We start from the raw sequence: 17,839 nt of genomic DNA, 5'->3' as shown, positions 1-17,839 counted from the left end.
ATCTGTGTCTATATAAAACCAGCACATTTGAAAGTTCTTCACAGACAAAAATCGCTAAAACAAGGAACCTAATGCAGGAAACACACCTGAAGATACAGATTGAAAATCAGGAAGGGTACAGCTGCCGCCAGATAGCCAGAAGTTCAGATGCAGTCCTTCAGCAGTTGGATACACTCTGCAGAAATACAGATGAACCAACAGCTTAGAAGACAACCCAAGATCTGGGCATCCAAAGGTTTCTTCAGCAAGAAATGATCACATCCTGAGCCACATGTGGAGGAAAACCGCTGAATGACATCACAGGAGCTTCAGCTGCAATTGTCAAACCAAACTGGTGTCCAGTGTTCCACCTGCACTGTATGTGGCCGACTTTTAAATCATGACTTAAAGTCCTACAATGCTGTCAAGAAGCCCCTGATCAATGAAAGACAGAAGTTAGCCCAGCATTGTTGGGCCCAAGCATAGAAGAACTGGACAGCGAAGAAGTGTAAGAAGATTCTGTAATCAGATGAATCTAGTTTCCAGCTTTATCTTCCTCCTGCTAATGTGAGGGTACGCAAAAGGCCAGGTGAAGCATTATCTCCAGCATGTACAGTACCTACTGTCAAGCATGGTGGAGGCAGTATCATGGTTTGGGGATGCATGAGTGCTGCTGGTGTTGGTCAGGTCACATTGAACTCTGCCAAGTATTGTGCCATTCTCCAAATCTTCATGCTCCCTTCTGTGCATGCACTGTTCTGTCGAGGTCAAACTGGATATTTCAACAAGATAATGCTCCTTTGCCACACATCCAGGACCAGTAGAACTTGGCTGCACAGTATCCAGGTCTGAAAGTGGTCAGCTCAATCCCCAGACAAGAGCCTCATTGAAAATCTGTGGTGGATTATCAAAAGGTCTGTTTCAAAGCATAAACCAAATAATTTAGAAGAATTAAAAGCAGTAATTGAAGAAGAATGGGACAAGATGACCTCTCAATAGTGTGAAAGACTTACGGGGAACATACCAGCTAGGATTAGAGCTCTACTGTGTGCTAATGGCAGGACTACTATATTAATTTGATGATGTGATGATTTATTTTTTGTTCAGTTTTGAACGCATTCTCTGTTATTTGTTGACTTTGATACTGTCAGTTGAGAACTGACATTGAAACTGTCAAGAATTTGAGTTTCTTAGTTTTTCTTGTAAACAAACAAAAAAAAAAATATAATTTGCATTTGTTTGTCTGTCTCATGCAGCCATACCTTTTGAAACACAAAAAAGATTTTTCCACAAATATTTCATGATAATATTTGAGATTGTGTAAAATTTTAAGGGTGTCTGAAAACACTTTTCCACCACTGTATTGTCAGATTTTGACTAAAAACTTGGTCTTCAGACCTGAGAGGGAAATAAAGCCCATGTCAAAAACACAGCTGTGAAAATATTAGATATTATTATCTTACATTCTCACTAAGATTTTTAAAGCAATATCAGTCCTGATCATAACTATCAAAGATTTATTTACTTAGAATTTTAACCACTAAATGTCAGTTTGTTTACATAATGCCACTATTGTTTTTTCATTTGTTCATTTTGCCATTTAGTACAGGTTTATCCATACTAAATGAGTTCATTTCTTTTTTCTTTTTTTTTAAAACACTGTCACAGGCTGGGAAAGGTCATCAATTAGCAACAATCGCTTTTGGTACATTATTGTTTTTTGAGCAGCATAAGATTAAAAAAATCTCACAGGATAACTACTAGTCTATGTAAAATATCTACTATTGTTTATTATGCAAATCAAGGTTTTCGCCTTCAAACTGGACTTTTACTTATATTACTTATTTACTTATCCATCCATCCATCCATTATCTATACACCGCTTAATCCTCACTAGGGTCATGGGGGGGCTGGAGTCTATCCCAGCTGACTCAGGTGAAGGCAGGGGACACCCTAGACAGGTCGCCAGTCTGTCGCAGGGCTACATACAAAGACAAACAAGCACTCTCACATTCACACCTACGGGCAATTTAGAATGATCAATTAACCTCAGCATGTTTTTGGACTGTGGGAGGAAGCCGGAGTACCCGGAGAAAACCCACGCATGCACAGGGAGAACAAACTCCATGCAGAAAGATCCCGGGAAAGCCGGGACGTGAACCAGGGATCTTCTCGCTGCAAGGCGAAAGTGCTAACCACTACACCACTGTGCAGCCCCTATTTACTTATCATTTACTTAAAAAATATAAAATTCCTTTGTACAGAAATTATTTTTTTTGTTGATATTTTTGTTATTGAAGAACATTCATCCGCAGGTTCAGAGTCATCTCATTCCAGCTGGTTGTCAGCAGGCTACATGATTATCTCCAGAGCTGTTTGAGCTGTGAACGTTCTCGTCATCGTTCCAGGTGGGATATGAAATGATAAGCCCCCCCCAAAGCTACACATGTTAATAGTTTTGGTTGCGATAGCACCTGTGCAAACTCAATGATGGTCCAAAACTTACTAAATGAGATAAACTCAGACTTTTGTACTGGTTTTCACAACAGTGGCATCTCTGAGTCGCTGCAAGATGCCCCACAGTTTCATTACCCAAAGGAGTGCGATTGTGGGTGTGTATGGACCTATGTATAAGTATTTGTGTGTGCATATAATAAGGAGAGATTGTTGAGAGGTTCTTGAACTTCTTTGTCAAAGTCAAGCTCATATTCTATCTCTGTACAAAGCAGAGTGAATGAAAAACAATGCTGTAACAACCAGCAGCTCTCAGCTCATATGGATATGTGGTCACAAACACCTGCATGTAAGTACAAAAGTATCCCCCTCCAAAGATGCAACTCTACACGTACATACACACACATCTACAAAGTGTAAGATGAACACTCGTTCAGCACACATACATTTGCACAAAGGGACACACTCACACACACACATCTTCAAAGCTTAAAGGCCTGTAACTCATATACAGAAATATACTGTACATCTGAGGGATGATAAATTGTATTTTACTGAGTCTGTAGGTCAGTGTGTGTGTGTGATTCTGTATGTGTGTGTGTGTGTGCGTGTGATTCTGTATGTGTGTGTGTGTGTGTGTGTGTGTGTGAGAGAGAGACAGAGGGTGAGAGACAGTAGGGTGGAATTTGTGATCAACAGTAAATTAGAATTTCTATATCTCCAAATGCACACATACACAACTTCGCAGACAGACACAAATTTTCAATACGCACACTCACACCACACTGCAACATCCCCACCAGGATCCCCAAACCAGTTGCAAACACTGATTTTCCTGGCCTGCAGTGATCCATAATACAACAGAAACCAAAAAAACTAGTAAAGCCTGCATTTGCTCCATGGGCCAAATATGAACAAATTACACAATCTGGTAGAAACCACTAAAAATGGCAATTTGATGTCAGTTTTGATGCTCCAAATTCAAAGCTCAATCACATTGGATGCATGATTTCATGATATAATGGCAGAGGGACCAAAATAGCAGATATAATGGCTTCAATCTGACATTTTCATCTTCCAGGTCCTGAGTGTAACTTTTTTCCCATACAAATAGTATATTGAGTGTTATTAGCAAACTTTTACAGAATTTTAGGCCAAATGCATTAGCACAACCAAAAATGATCTAAGAGTCAAAAAACAAAAGGAAAAAATGAAGGTTAAGTTTTCTGTGAGTAAGACGCATTCAGTGTTTCTCTATTCATTTCTGATTTTACATTACATTTTATTTCTAATGTGTGCTCAGGTCATTAGGATTTTCCCTTACAATACATTGCACAGGAAACTAAATGTCAGAATTTACTGTTGCTAGGGACAGAAATAAAATTGAATGATTAAAAACAATCCAAAATGGACCATTTTTTTGGTATTCTTGTTTTAGAAATTCAGATGTTGTCATAGAATGAAAAATGAATTCCACAAAATATCTGCCTAAATATCTGCCTGGAATTATTTTCCCTAATTCCAAGACATTGCATTGTCAGTGAAGGACATGCAAGTGAGGACACAAAACAAAGATATCTGCAGGCTTGTGAAACGTACAAAACAAGTAATTAAAAATAGCAAAAACATGGCATGCAAGCCTTGTGCTCCTAAAATAGACAGTCACTGTGATTGTGTTTTTTATTCTCTGCTGTTGACTGGGTGGTTAACTTCCTCATATTATGCAAGGGTTTAAACATGGATACATTTCCCCAGTAAAACCACAAAAAAAGAATCTTTGGGGAAAATACAGCATGACACGTAAGTGACCAAAAAAAAACAAAAAACAGAGAATCCATGATATTGTAAGGAGGCCTTGAGGGGATTGTCTTCAACTGCATCTGAAGTGTAGATGTGCAAACAAAGAAGCTGAAACCTGCAGGGAAGCTCATGTCTTGTTGAAAAAAGGAGGATAATCTAAATCTTGACCATACATAGTGAACTTTTTGGATAGATGCTTCTAAAATGCAATGTAGCTGCTTGTATACTATGAAACACTTTGGTTGTGAATGAAAATCCCTCCCAATGAGGTAAATTGGTAGTAGGGCATACTGAGATGTACTTACAGGTAGAAGAAAATTACTTACCCCGTTTCTGCATGAAGCTGAAAAGGTCATCAAGAAACTCTTTACGCTTTTGGTCATCGTCCAATTCATACAACTGAAAAAGAAAGAAAGAAAAAAAAGATTATAATTTCTTAAACATTTTCATCAAGGAAAATCAACACATTGGTCAGTGACAAGTGGGGAAGGCTTCTGAATTTCCTGAACAAGTTGACCAGCACACATGAGGACATTCCGTTCTTTCAGGAATACCTCTGAATAACCTTGAGCACGCTGAGTGTATTGTGTGTATCACACACTGAAGACTTGGCATACACCCTGAACACAAAGATGCACATCAGGTTTCTTTTTCAACCATTTCAAAAACACAGCCGCTAAGTATGAAATACAATATTGTGAAATCAGTTAATTCAAATCCCTGCACAAGATGTTTCTAACATTTTGTCCAAACTTTTTAAAGAAATGACTGACTGACATTGGAAGCATTTGTATAAAACATTGTGACATTGAGGCAACACTATTGACAACAACTGCTTTAAAGATGATCAACTGAACATAACAGATTTTGACTCACATTAAAGTCTGTTCATATGCCTCCACTGAATAAAGTCACAAAAAAGCACAAAAACACATTTTTTCCCTTTTTGTATTGGATTGGATTTGTGCTTTTTCACATTCCTCACCTACTATATACCTCACCTCCCACAACTGCAGTATACAGGTATGTCAAGTAAAAGTATATGTAAATGGATGGCGATTATAAAATGAGATGATAAAACACTTGTCTATATAACTCTGTTTAACAGCTATATTCATTGTTTGTTTTATTTTAGCTCCTGTGTTTTATGTGTTGCTTTGTGTTGGTGTTTTTCTCCCTATACTCCATTACCACCTGTCCATACCAAGTATTTGCACAATGCAACATGGATCATGACTATGTACATTTCTTATGAACTACAAGAATAAATTGTTAAAATATTAAATGTGTGGTCAGAATTTTCAAGATCTTTTCTCCAATTACAATCTTAATGTAAGTATAAGGTCAGTAATATTTTGTTTATTTTAAAAGGAGGGTGAATGACAAGACTGAGTAAAAAATCCTGTAGTATCTCAGCAGGACATTGTCTTGTGTCTGTCTTGTTTTCGGCCCTTGGTATATTTTAGTATCCTTACGTTCCTTATTGGCATATCCATTATGCTCCTTGTCCTGCCCTATTCACTGGTACTGCGACAGAGTCAAAGAGGCTTTTAAATGGGCTTCTCCAGCCAGACACAGCTGATGGAAATGTGCTAGTGGCAATGTTCACTTTCAGTAAGGCCCAGAGCCACGTTAACAGGCCCACTTAATCAATACTGGAAGACAGAGGGATGACCTTTGGAATCAGTGGGGCCCTGTGGATGAGGCCCTTGAGATAATAACTGATCATTTAGAAGTGTATTAGCTGTCACCAATATTAAAGGACCAGTGCAGGTCAGCACTCAGGAGGAAACCGGAGGTGGGAGTTGGTGTGTATGTGTGTCTTTCTGTTGGGGGAGGAGGGGGTGTGAGTACCCTGTGAGTGCTGCACTGCAGGCAGTCCATAGTGAAGGCAGTATCCAAAGGTAAAGGAACAGCAAGCGATTGCAAAAATGTTAAGTGCACAAATGCATAGCAGATGACAATGCTGCAGGATCAATTGTGAGGTTCAGGGAGTGCAAAGACATATGGGCAAAGACACTGATGAAGATTTTCTCATAAATGCAGAAACACAAATGTTATATGTACATAAACACAGCTAAGACAGACAATGACATTCATTTATACAAACAAACAATATTCTAACATTATTTCATCTGAAAAAGTAGCTTCAATGGCTAAAAAGGTGAAATTTTAAAGAAAAGGTGAAAGACTGATGTTTATTATTCACTAACTCATTATATATAAATGTATACATACTGTAGAAACATTTCTTTACAGCAAAATATTTCAAATATGAAGTCCACGGCACCTTTCTACCATGTCTGTTCTTGTGTTTTACAAGTTCCTTGGCTCTGTTTCCACATCAGTGGAAAGGCTTTTTGGCTCCTAGTCTTCCTTAAGGACCACTTTTAACCAGAATATATGGAGATCCCACCTCAGTCAGTTCTATTTCCATGACATAGCTGCTTTTGTTTGATTTCAGAATTTTCATTAAAACTATAAATTACGCTGTTGTTCATTGGAATTTATTGGCTAATTGGTTTAATTGGCATTTGTCATTCACTGGGTTATAGGATTTTTTTTTTTATTTATCACCAAATGTCATCAAAAAGTCCCTGGATAACACTCCAGTCTATTTGAACACTTCTTATTAGCCGAATGTTTTTGTTTGGGTTCTGTGTGTGAAGTAAATGAATGGACAGACAGGCTGAGGCAGGCTGAAGGACACTGAGTTCAGCTGAACCTGGAGGCTCCCATACTTCTCTCAGGCTGTCAGTCACCAGATTCAGCTAAGGGAAGCTGTCTGAAATTGAATTTGGAAATGGCTTGTGGCCTTTTTCCTTTCACCAGAATATGAGTCATTCCAGAATTAGAGAACATTTGGGCTTCAAATTTTTTGAAAAACACCTTCTCTTTTACAATTTTCTACTACATACTGATCAATAAGAGGTAATAAACTATCAAAGGCTTTGGCTCAGCTGACATATCAATGGCAAAATTTTGATTACATGTTTTATTTGTTGTTTGCTAACCCTAATCTAATCACAGTAACAGAGTAAACAGGGTAGCAAATCCATGCTAATGTAAGCCTTTTCTCAAGAGTAGAAGCTTGATATTTAGCCAGCTGTTACTGCTGACCAAGAGGACAAACTTACTGATGAAAATAAGTAAAGAAAAAAATTAAAATAATGAGTCTAATCCTGATAATATGCATAACTGGGTTGCATGAGGTAGAGTGAGACATTCAAGAGAGGACATCCCTTTGCTCTACCCATTCTTAAGGAAAACTGTTGGATGATGTCAATTGCAGCGAATCATGTGATTCACTGTTTTCTTCCTCTTCTACCACCTAAAAAGATTATGGTAACAAGGTTTCGTGCATGTTATGGGACACACGTCCTATGCATGATAATTATTGTTTAAAATATTATGTTGATTAAAATTTTTTTCCCATAATTACAAGAGACATCAGTGAAAAAAATAATACCAAAAAAAGACATTTGTATTTCGTTTTAACTGTTTTATTTGACATTCAATTACGTCATCAGGGGAGGTGGGACAAGAGAAAAATGGCATTTTAGGGAAACTCCAGACTTATTTGATATTTTAAAAAACATTTTCAAACATTCTTTTCTCCTAGTTTTTTTTTTTAGATTTGGTCTCAGTACAAGTAAATTTACACAACAACTGCATGTTTTAGTATTTTGTACGTGGAAATTTTTAAATTTGATGGGTGGGAAGTAAAATGTCCTCTAATTCTGGAATGACTCATATAACTCTAAGTCTATATACACTCTATGAGAATGGTGTATTTGTTGTAGCTATTTTGAAGCTTCTTTCATGAGTATATTTAAGAAATAATAGTTACACTAATAAAATGCATGAAACTTATTTAGCAATGATGGTCAGAGGAAGGCTGCTCAGTTGTTGTATGATTTCTGAAGGATGCAATCATTAAAAAAAAAAAAAAAGACCTTGCGCTGAGCACAGGCGTGTGTTATGCATGTGTATGTTATGTATGGACACCGAATCGTGTGACCTAAATATGTAGCGGGATGCAGGAATTGATGGGATTCGGAACCACCCCCACAATTTAACCAGTTGCTCCTTGTATTATTTCCAATGAATAAGTCCTGGTCGATTTGTGGCAGGATCACAATCATGTGCTCATCAGCAGACAGCTGACGTAGCATTCACTTATTGTCATAGTTAGAGTGACACAGTGCCGCTATCTCGCAATGATACGGAAATACTAACAAATTCGTGGATCCAGACTATAAGCCGCATCATTGCCAAAATCTAATGAGGTGGTCCTTGTGTCGTTTGTGACCTTCCCTGAAAATTTCATCCAATTCCGTTAATCCGTTTTTGAGTAATGTTGTGCACAGACAGACAGATTCACGGATTCAAAGAAGGACAAACGTACACCGAACGTCACATAACTTCGCTGAGAAATTATGGGACATAAAAACTCTACGTGAAGTTCACTTGAAAATGAAACAAATATCAACCACTGGTAGCACTCACACCATGAGCAACTATGTCGGAAATTTATGAAAAATTTGGTGCACCTGTTTATAAAGCAAACACAATGTGAGATGATTCATTCTGATACATTCTTGTAATTGTCAGAGTTTCTGCCTCTACCCTGATGAGCTGCAGTCTCTCCTCATCCTCTTTCCTTCCCTCTCTTTGTGTGTGCTGCAATCTAATCAGCAGCAGGTGAGGATACCTGTACAGTAGCTGCTCACCTGCCTCCAATCAATGGACCTATCTATAAAACCCTGGTACAGACAATCACTCACTGCCAGATCTTCAACTTAGACTGATTCCCTGTTTTGTCCTCTGTTCATCACTTTGTATCTTCCACAATGACATGCTTCCAGAGTCTCCAGCTTTTCCTGCCTGCTCCTTTTCCAGCCCTAATCTGTCAGTTAAATTTGCCTTGTGTTCTGTAAGTTTTGTTTTCCATTATTAATTACGTCAGTCCTTGTAATTTCCTTAGCATTATTCCAAGTGGCTCTCCTTGCCTGGTTACCCTGGTATTGGTTAGCTTTTAGTCCTGTGTCCTAGCTCTGCCGGTAATGTGTTTGTTTCTTAGCTCCATGTGATAGCTCCTTGTACCTAGTGCCCTGTTTCCAAGCTCAGCTGGTCATTGGTGTACTGTAACTTCCTGTAGATTCTTAGCCCTGTGTGCTTGCCTCCGGGTACCAAACAGTTTCCCATTGCATGCTGTTTTATTTCCTAAATTCCAGCATTCCCTTACTGTTTTAATGGAGTGTGTTGATGTTTGAGTTGAACACTAAGTTGATTTTACAATTTAATGTCTATCAAGGTGTGACATTCCCTTTCCTTTATTTATTCAAATAATTTGTGAAATTTATTGTTAATGTTGTTAACAATAAAATTATCTGTGTGGCTTAATAGTGATTAATTTCAGAATAAGCCTTTTTCTGCTAGCCTCGATTAAACAAAAAAATGGTTATTCAAAATGATCAATATTTCTGATCATCATGAGCAATATACATCTATATTCTACAAACTTAGTGGAAGGTTTGTTTAGCAAGAAATAAATAAAAAATGAGCCACAGAGCTTCCCTTAAACTTCTAACTGAAAACAATCCACTCAAAAAGCACTGGTAAACAATGAGCATAGCGTTCAGCCTGTCGATTTTGGTTCAAATTGATTTCATTAACCAGACCATCTCTACTCAGAAACATGGACTTTATGCTGTAAATGATTGGTAATTTTGTTAAGGTTTCATAGGATTCCAGCTTGATCGTGTCGAGTCACTTCTTTCCGTACTTCTGTAGAGATGAAGATCACTGTAATTTGAGGATTAAAGTTAGACTCCCATGATTGCTCTCACCTTACCCTCTATCAACAGCCATTTGGAGAAACCGGGATCATAAAGCTAATCCTGAGGCCTGATACAGAAGAGCTTTCACCACAAGTGTGTTTAAAAAAATCGTCAAAATGACAAGAGTTCTAGTTTGCGTTAATGTTTTTGTCGAAGTAGAAATACCTCCAAACCTCACATTCTTAGTGAGAGGATTTGAAGATGACATTTCATTCTACATACAAGTCTGTGTTTTTGTAGATGCCCTCTGTTTGTGTGAAGAACACCTGCAGTTGAAGTGGATCTTTGAGAGCTAACATGTCCACTTCTGCTTCTGGGCTCTAACACAATGACCACAGCTATTATAAGCAGTTTTCGCATGTTTCAGGGAACCCTGCTCTCCTTCATCTGGGCCACTTCAAAGGTCGGCATTGCCTCCAGCCAAACGACAGATACAAGGCGCAGTAAATTACAGCAGACACCAAATTGCCATGTGCTCCCTCCTACTCTTTTATCCTTAGAATCTCCTTCTGATCTCCCCAGCTACTGTAGTATTAATATGCAACAGTGCATCTGGTGTCTATGAAAATACATTCTTTTAAAAATGCATTTAACCACAGCAATGCAAGGCCATGATAAAGGTACATTGTTTCACCATGGAAAATATCACAGTAAATCACAACTTTGACTGATAGTTGCCTTGAACTGACATTTGCCTTATTCAGGCCTTGTATAGTCTTGAGACTCCTTGTTGTAGTCAAGTACTGCCTTATTTCAGTTTCTACTGCACTGAAATGACCCTTGAGTCTAATACGACTGTGTTGGTCTAACAGTGATGTTGGGTATGCCTGTAATGATCACAACTCTCCATCTGATCAGTGTTAAATGCAAATTAGACGCTACCCTGCCTTGTTGACATGACATTGCAATGAGGAATGGGGATAAATTAAATGACACCAACATTTAAATGTAATTTATTCAAATGAGTGAAAGAGACTGCTATGTCATGAACATCTCCACATGTATTCGGTACATTCACATCATTCAGACATCTGCTCTCTGAAAGTGGCATAAATGAATACAGCTACAAACACAAAAAAATTATCTGTTTCCTCAGGTCCCTAAACTGCTGAAGATTGTGTGGAGGGTCCTGCCTGCTTGGCTACTTGGACCCAGCATTAACATGTTATAAAAGGCCCAACTCCACTGTTCTCTACTGTGTCGAGGCTATCTCTCCACCCAGTTACATATTTCATATGTACGCGGAAGAATAGCCCTGCTCATCAGGTCACATAGATACTTCTTTGAGGCACACCTGCTTGCCTGGTCACACCCCATATTTTATCTATAAAGCACCTTTGTTGGCGTGAATTCACTGATTGAACTCCACTCGGTCAGGGTGCAGTATGCCAGTCTGTACTACTTTCAAAATGTTCTATATGTATGTATGTGGGTTACATCATATGTCTGCTTACCTGTTATGGTTTGGGTGTCTGTCTGTGGGCAGCCTCCCGGGATTGCTGCTTCCCAGGTCAGATTTTGTTAGATTTATTCTTTATCCCTCCTGTGGCTGTAATCCCAAATACCATTGTATAGCTGTGGTGCAGCTAATGCACTCGGAAACCCTTCTGAGCGGCAACTTCCTGATATGCTACACACTGAGTGGGTAGTACGTGTTGGACACAGACTTTCGCATTAGCAAACGACAGACGCTTTTAACTAACCTTTTAAACCCTTATGTTCTTATCACTATTTATTATGTATTTTTACTCTTTTAACCTTTCACCTTTTTACTTATCTTATAGGTCTTCTATTCTATCCTGTAGTTTAAAATTTTTAGTTTTTCAACTCCAGTGTTTCCTCAGGGGGGTCCTCCATGCTGGGGGCTGTATCTGCTCTGCTGCTGGGGGTGCTGTCCATGAGTCCCTTCGGCCTTGGCTGGTTGGGGGGGGCTCCCTACCTTGGTGTGGGGGTCCCCCTGTCTGTCGGGGTCTGTGGGTCTGGGTGCCAGCAGCCCCGGCGGTCATGGCCTGTGACTCCTCCCAGTGTGGACGGCCCCAATGGAGGCATTTTCCACAATTGTCAGTGCCATGCCATGTCTCCCTACAGTCAGTGGTGAGAGTGTGTGTGTGTGGGCGTGTGTGTCTGTGTATGTATGGGTGTGTGTGGGGGCGTGCGTATGTGTGTGTGCTCCTGCAGTTGTGTGCATATATGTATATATGGAGCAAGGGAGGGATGGGTTTTCTTGTTTTTAATGTTTTTAATGTTGTAAAGCACTTTCCATTGCATTTTTAACTGTATGAAAAGTGCTCTATAAACAAAGTTTGATTTGATTTGATTTAACATGTCCAGACAATCTCTGCTCTCTGAGACTCCCATATCACCTCCTTGGCTTAGGCAACTTACTTCACAAAGTTAACGTAGCGTGAAGCTAACTGAATTTCCACATAGTTGGTTGTAATCAAGGAAGTGAGCACTTCCACGTTGTTGCCAGTCGCTGCCCCCTAAAAAGGTGTGACGTGATAGTGTGGTTTTTCAACTATGGCAAGCAACTAAGGACATTTTTCATGGCTCCAGAAAGGGTGGCAGACCTTCTAACCCTGCCTTAGTCTCCTCCAGCACAAGGGTGTAATGGTGAACAGCAGGTTTCTCCTCCTCCTGTGCATGCAGCCTGTCAAAAGATATCTGCTGAACTTAGGGCTTTGTCTACAGAAGTCTCGCTATGCCATAGTCAGTGGTGGTTCTTGGGGGATTCCTGCTTCTCTGCTGGTGGAGGGATTCAGCCAACACAGAGCAAAGGAGAGTGCTCTAGGACCTGTGGTCCACTGCCAGCTGGTCTTCACAATGCTTCTACAGTAGGCCAAAGTGTGGTCTACACTGTCTATGAGGTCAGCGGGCTCTAGATTTGATCTTAGGTGACCCAGTGTGTAACATCCTACAGCATAGAGCTCCTTGCTCTCTGGGGCAGTTCCTGCCAAAGTTGGAATGTTACCACATCACTGCCAGAAAAGACAGCGGAGTGACTGCAGCACCTATCAACAGACAGGCTGACAGCCACACTGTTATAGAGGGTTCACTCCCTCTTCTGCTTACTCAGTCCCACTTGTGCGGAAAACTCAGCAGCAGAAGTGACTCCATCCTCAGGGGGATGAGTAGACATGATGTGTTTTTTTTCAGGGCAAAGCTTCGACCTTTTCAGTTCCAAAGAGTCAGCACATTGTCGACTCTTCTTTGCCTCATGGAATGATGACCCAGCTTTCAGCATTTTCTCCTTTCACGCTTCTCGAGTCCCTTCTGCCAAGGTTTCAGGCAAGTGGCTCCTCTTTGACCCCCACTTGTGATAGTCCTTGTGATTTGTCTCTCTCAAATGATACCTTCTTGGCTAAGCCCAGATTGGCAGCCTGGAAAAGGTTCCTTCCTGTGGGCTCGTCGAGGCCTGTGGTGTGAACCGCAGAACAGGTCTGGTCGGCGTCCATAAGAGCTGCCAACCTGGGGGTATTTACCACTTTGGTGTAGCCTTCATCAGCTAGGTCCCTAGTGAGCAGTTCAGGTACTTCTGCTGTTCCTATCATCTTAGCTAGAGAAAAGGAAGTCTGCTGCTACCCTGGGAGGTGTAGTGGCAACACAGGATTAGATCCCGGTTCCTCAATGGGTCTTGGGCATGGTCTGTAATGTGCTTCAGCATCCCCCTCTTTTGACTATTGTTGCCGATCTGAAATGGATTTCCTTCACAACTGCATTTTTGTTGGCCACAAGCTCCATCAAGCTAATGGTGACTGCTCCAGGTTTTTGCCTAAAGGGCCAGGTGTATTCTTTCATCCCAACCTGGCATTTCTGCTAAAGGCTTGATCTGAATTCCACCTGTCTCAGTCGGTTGAGCTGTAGTCACTTGCTTCTTCCGAAGAAGACTAGGAGGACCAGTACCAGTTTTCGTGTCCTGTCTGGGCTTTGGCAGAGCACATCCAGTGCACACAATCTGCTGTGAAGACTGACCAGCTCTTCATCTGCTTTGACTTCAGTAAATGCAGTCCCTTGTGGAAGTCTCAGCTGTCCTGCTGGATTGTGGAAACCATTCAGGAGATGTGGGTTTCCCAGGTGTGCCAGTGACATCCTGGGTATGAGCAAACTCATCTTGGGGTGTGGCTGCCACATGGGCCCTGTGGCAGGGAGCCTCTCTTACTGTCATATGCACAGCAGCCACATGATCATCTCGGTCCACTTTTGTCTCATCCATAACAATATAGCAACCAGTCCTTCCTTTGGAGTGGGTGCTGGGTTTGACTTACCAATGGGCAGCTGGGCCTGGCCTCTGTGCACCTTCATTGTCTCCCCTAGTCAGCTTAGCAGCTTGCTAGTTGATCTGACTGGTCCCTCTGATTACAGTTTTGATCATTTTGATCGTTTGCAAGATGCAAGACTGACCTCTAGCTGTGTTCCTGAGGTCAGTCTTGCATCTTGCCGACTGGCCTAAGCAGCCCTTCTGCCTCTCAGGCCTGGTTTTTGCATTGCATTTACATTGTCCTCCTACCTCCTACCTTGTTGGAATGTCAGTCAGTGTACATTTGCAAATGGTGCGCTTTTCATATACATGTGGTCTGGGATGCTTCATTTTCTCATGGGGTGTCTTAAAGAGTTACATTGTACATATAAAATATAGAGACGATAGAGAATGTATAGATACATTGTAACCTTGGTTCTCCGAGTGAAAGAACCATCTCTCCTGCTTTTTTGGCAGCTCGGAGACATATTTCGATCAAAAATATCAGTGAATTCCTGTCAGTACAGGTGTTTTACAGGTAACCTGTGGGGCTTGACAGGCCAAACTAGTGTGCCTTAAAGAAGTATCCACGTACCCTGACGAACAGGGGGGTCAGTCCTCGTACATGGTACATACACTATATTGCCAAAAGTATTTGCTCACCTGCCTTGACTCGTATATGAACGTAAGTGACATCCCATTCCTAATCCATAGAGTTCAATATGACGTCAGTCCACCTTTTGCAGCTATAACAGCTTCAACTCTTCTGGGAAGGCTGTCCACAAGGTTTAGGAGTGTGTTTATGGGAATTTTTGACCATTCTTCCAGAAGCACATTTGTGAGGTCACACACTGATGTTGGACCAGAAGGCCTGGCTCTCAGTCTCCACTCTAATTCATCCCAAAGGTGTTCTATCAGGTTGAGGTCAGGACTCTGTGCAGGCCAGTCAAGTTCATCCACACCAGACTCTGTCATCCATGTCTTTATGGACCTTGCTTTGTGCACTGGTGCACAGTCATGTTGGAAGAGGAAGGGGCCAGCTCCAAACTGTTCCCACAAAGTTGGGAGCATGGAATTGTCCGAAATGTCTTGGTATGCTGAAGCATTCAGAGTTTCTTTCACTGGAACTAAGGGGCCAAGCCCAGCTCCTGAAAAACAACCCCATACCATAATCCCCCCTCCACCAAACTTTACACTTGGCACAATGCAGTCTGACAAGTATGGTTCTCCTGGCAACCGCCAAACCCAGACTCGTCCATCAGATTGCCAGATGGAGAAACGTGATTGGTCACTCCAGAGAAGGCGTCTCCACTGCTCTAGAGTCCATTGGCGGCTGCTTTACACCACTGCATCCCACGCTTTGCATTGCACTTGGTGATGTATGGCTTGGATGCAGCTGCTCGGCCATGGAAACCCATTCCATGAAGCTCTCTGCTGAAGCACTGTTCTTGAGCTACTCTGAAGGCCACATGAAGTTTGAAGGTCTGTAGTGATTGACTCTGCAGAAAGTTGGTGACCTCTTCACACTATGCACCTCAGCATCCGCTGACCCCACTCCGTCAGTTTACGTGGCCTACCACTTGGTGGCTGAGTTGCTGTCGTTCCCACACACTTCCACTTTCTTATAATACAGCTGACAGTTGACTGTGGAATATTTAGGAGCCAGGAAATGTCACGACTGGATTTGTTGCACAGGTGACATCCTATCACAGTTCCACGCTGGAATTCACTGAGCTCCTGAGAGTGACCCATTCTTTCACAAATGTTTGTGAAAGCAGTCTGCATGCCTAGGTGCTTGATTTTATACACCTGTGGCCATGGAAGTGATTGGAACACCTGATTCTGATTATTTGGATGGGTGAGCGAATACTTATGGCAATATAGTGCATGTAACTGGGTGGAGAGAGAGTCTCTTCACTCAGAGAACCATGGTTACAATGTAACTATACGTTCTCTGTCTCTCTCCCACTCCACCCTGCTTATGACTGCTACATTATGATTTGGTTTGATTTGCTGCACCAGACAACATCTCCCACCACATCATATTCATGCATCCACAGCTATGCCACTGGTGCCACTCACTCAGCAGTAAGTTCAGTGGTTTCTACGTCTACAGTGTTTTGAATGTTTTGAGTGTTACGCTGCTTTCAATTCCACGACATACTTCCTTCAGATATTTCAAATTGAATCTCACCAGAAAAGGAACTTACTGGAAGCCTTTTTAATGTGAACCAAATAATTGCAGAAAGTGTTTTCAGAGACAGTAGCTTGAGATAATTAATATAATTACAGTGTCTCAAAATTTAAAACAAACTTGGTATCCTGTAGAGGTAAAGGCTGTCTGTCCATTGCAGTCCACTTTTACAGCTGTTCGGGATTATGGTGAGATCTTGGACTGTTTCTCTATCTGTATACTATTTAAACGGCTAAGCCCTGTTTATCTCAAGGCTTTACAATTTATCGCTCATGACAAATTTTGTACACATCATCATTGTCTGTACAATTAGGTTGAATGGGCTTCCCTATAAAGAAGAAGAAACATTTATCAAGTTTTTCATGCATAAATCTCTACTGTTACAGCTTTCAAGCTACCTCTCCTTGTCCACAGACCTTGGCAGAGGTAGAAGGAACTGCAAACAAGTCCTCCTTTGAAGTCCAGTCCACTCTATTTGGTCAGCTGGGTAAAGTAAAGTGACATTGATTCCATACTGCTACCCTAGTATAATGATGTAGCCCTAGCATAAGCGGCTCTAATAGGATAAAGTTATGAGTTAGCTGCTTTGTTTGAAGGCCGAACCAGCTGCTGGACAGGCATTATGCAGATGTGTTACATGGTGTTGTAAGAGGTCTCAGAAGAAAGGCCTGGACTTTAAACCAAGTGTCTCTGGAGAAAAGAACCAGTGTTTACTGTGAGAGAAAAAGATATAAACGCTGAGCTTTGTGAGTTTGCAGACCTTTTACTTGTGCAAAAACACAGCTATGTAACAACAACACTAAACAACAAACTAAAAAGAATATGGACTGTATGAATGCAGATTTAATACACAACAGCAGAGTGGTGATGAGTGTCCTTGACCTGATGGAACTGGCACTACATAAATATACTGAATTAATTGCAGATAAACATGTAAAGGCAAAACAGCATCAAAAGCTAATTAACGCAATGTTCTTACTAAAATATTACACAACATTTCTACTAGGAAAAAAGAAATTCAAAATCACTGTCCTGTGTTTAATAAGAGCCCGTTTCAAGAAAAGATCATTTTTTCTGTGAAGCTACGGTAAATAAAAGTCATGCTATTATTTGAGAATTTACTGGACATTTGTTGAAGGAAAACCTCACACAAATTGTCCATTGTTGATTTTTTGGTAATTTGCATGACAAATTTGCATGACTGTTAGATACAAACAAACACTGAAAAGTAGAAACTCATTACCAATAAATAGCCAAACTATACTTCGAAGTAAACATTGATGGTGACTGGGATAAATGGTAAATGCTCTGCACTTACGTAGCACTTAGTAG

General features: G+C 40.8%; 1 protein-coding gene across 2 annotated transcripts in view; it reads right to left on the bottom strand.

Annotated features, from left to right (window-relative positions):
- arid3c (AT rich interactive domain 3C (BRIGHT-like)) overlaps positions 1–17,839 on the bottom strand; it is a 90,809-nt gene that overhangs the window by 30,741 nt on the left and 42,229 nt on the right. For both annotated transcript variants that reach the window (XM_023286581.3, XM_035955578.2), the window contains exon 3: positions 4,560–4,632. In XM_023286581.3, the coding sequence (XP_023142349.2) occupies positions 4,560–4,632 (73 nt within the window). The remainder of the gene's footprint in view (positions 1–4,559; positions 4,633–17,839) is intronic.

The sequence above is a fragment of the Amphiprion ocellaris genome, chromosome 6 (genome assembly GCF_022539595.1).
Source record: "Amphiprion ocellaris isolate individual 3 ecotype Okinawa chromosome 6, ASM2253959v1, whole genome shotgun sequence".
Taxonomy (NCBI): domain Eukaryota; kingdom Metazoa; phylum Chordata; class Actinopteri; family Pomacentridae; genus Amphiprion; species Amphiprion ocellaris.
Note: the sequence above shows the minus strand (reverse complement) of the source record. Positions and strands in the feature narration are given on the sequence as shown.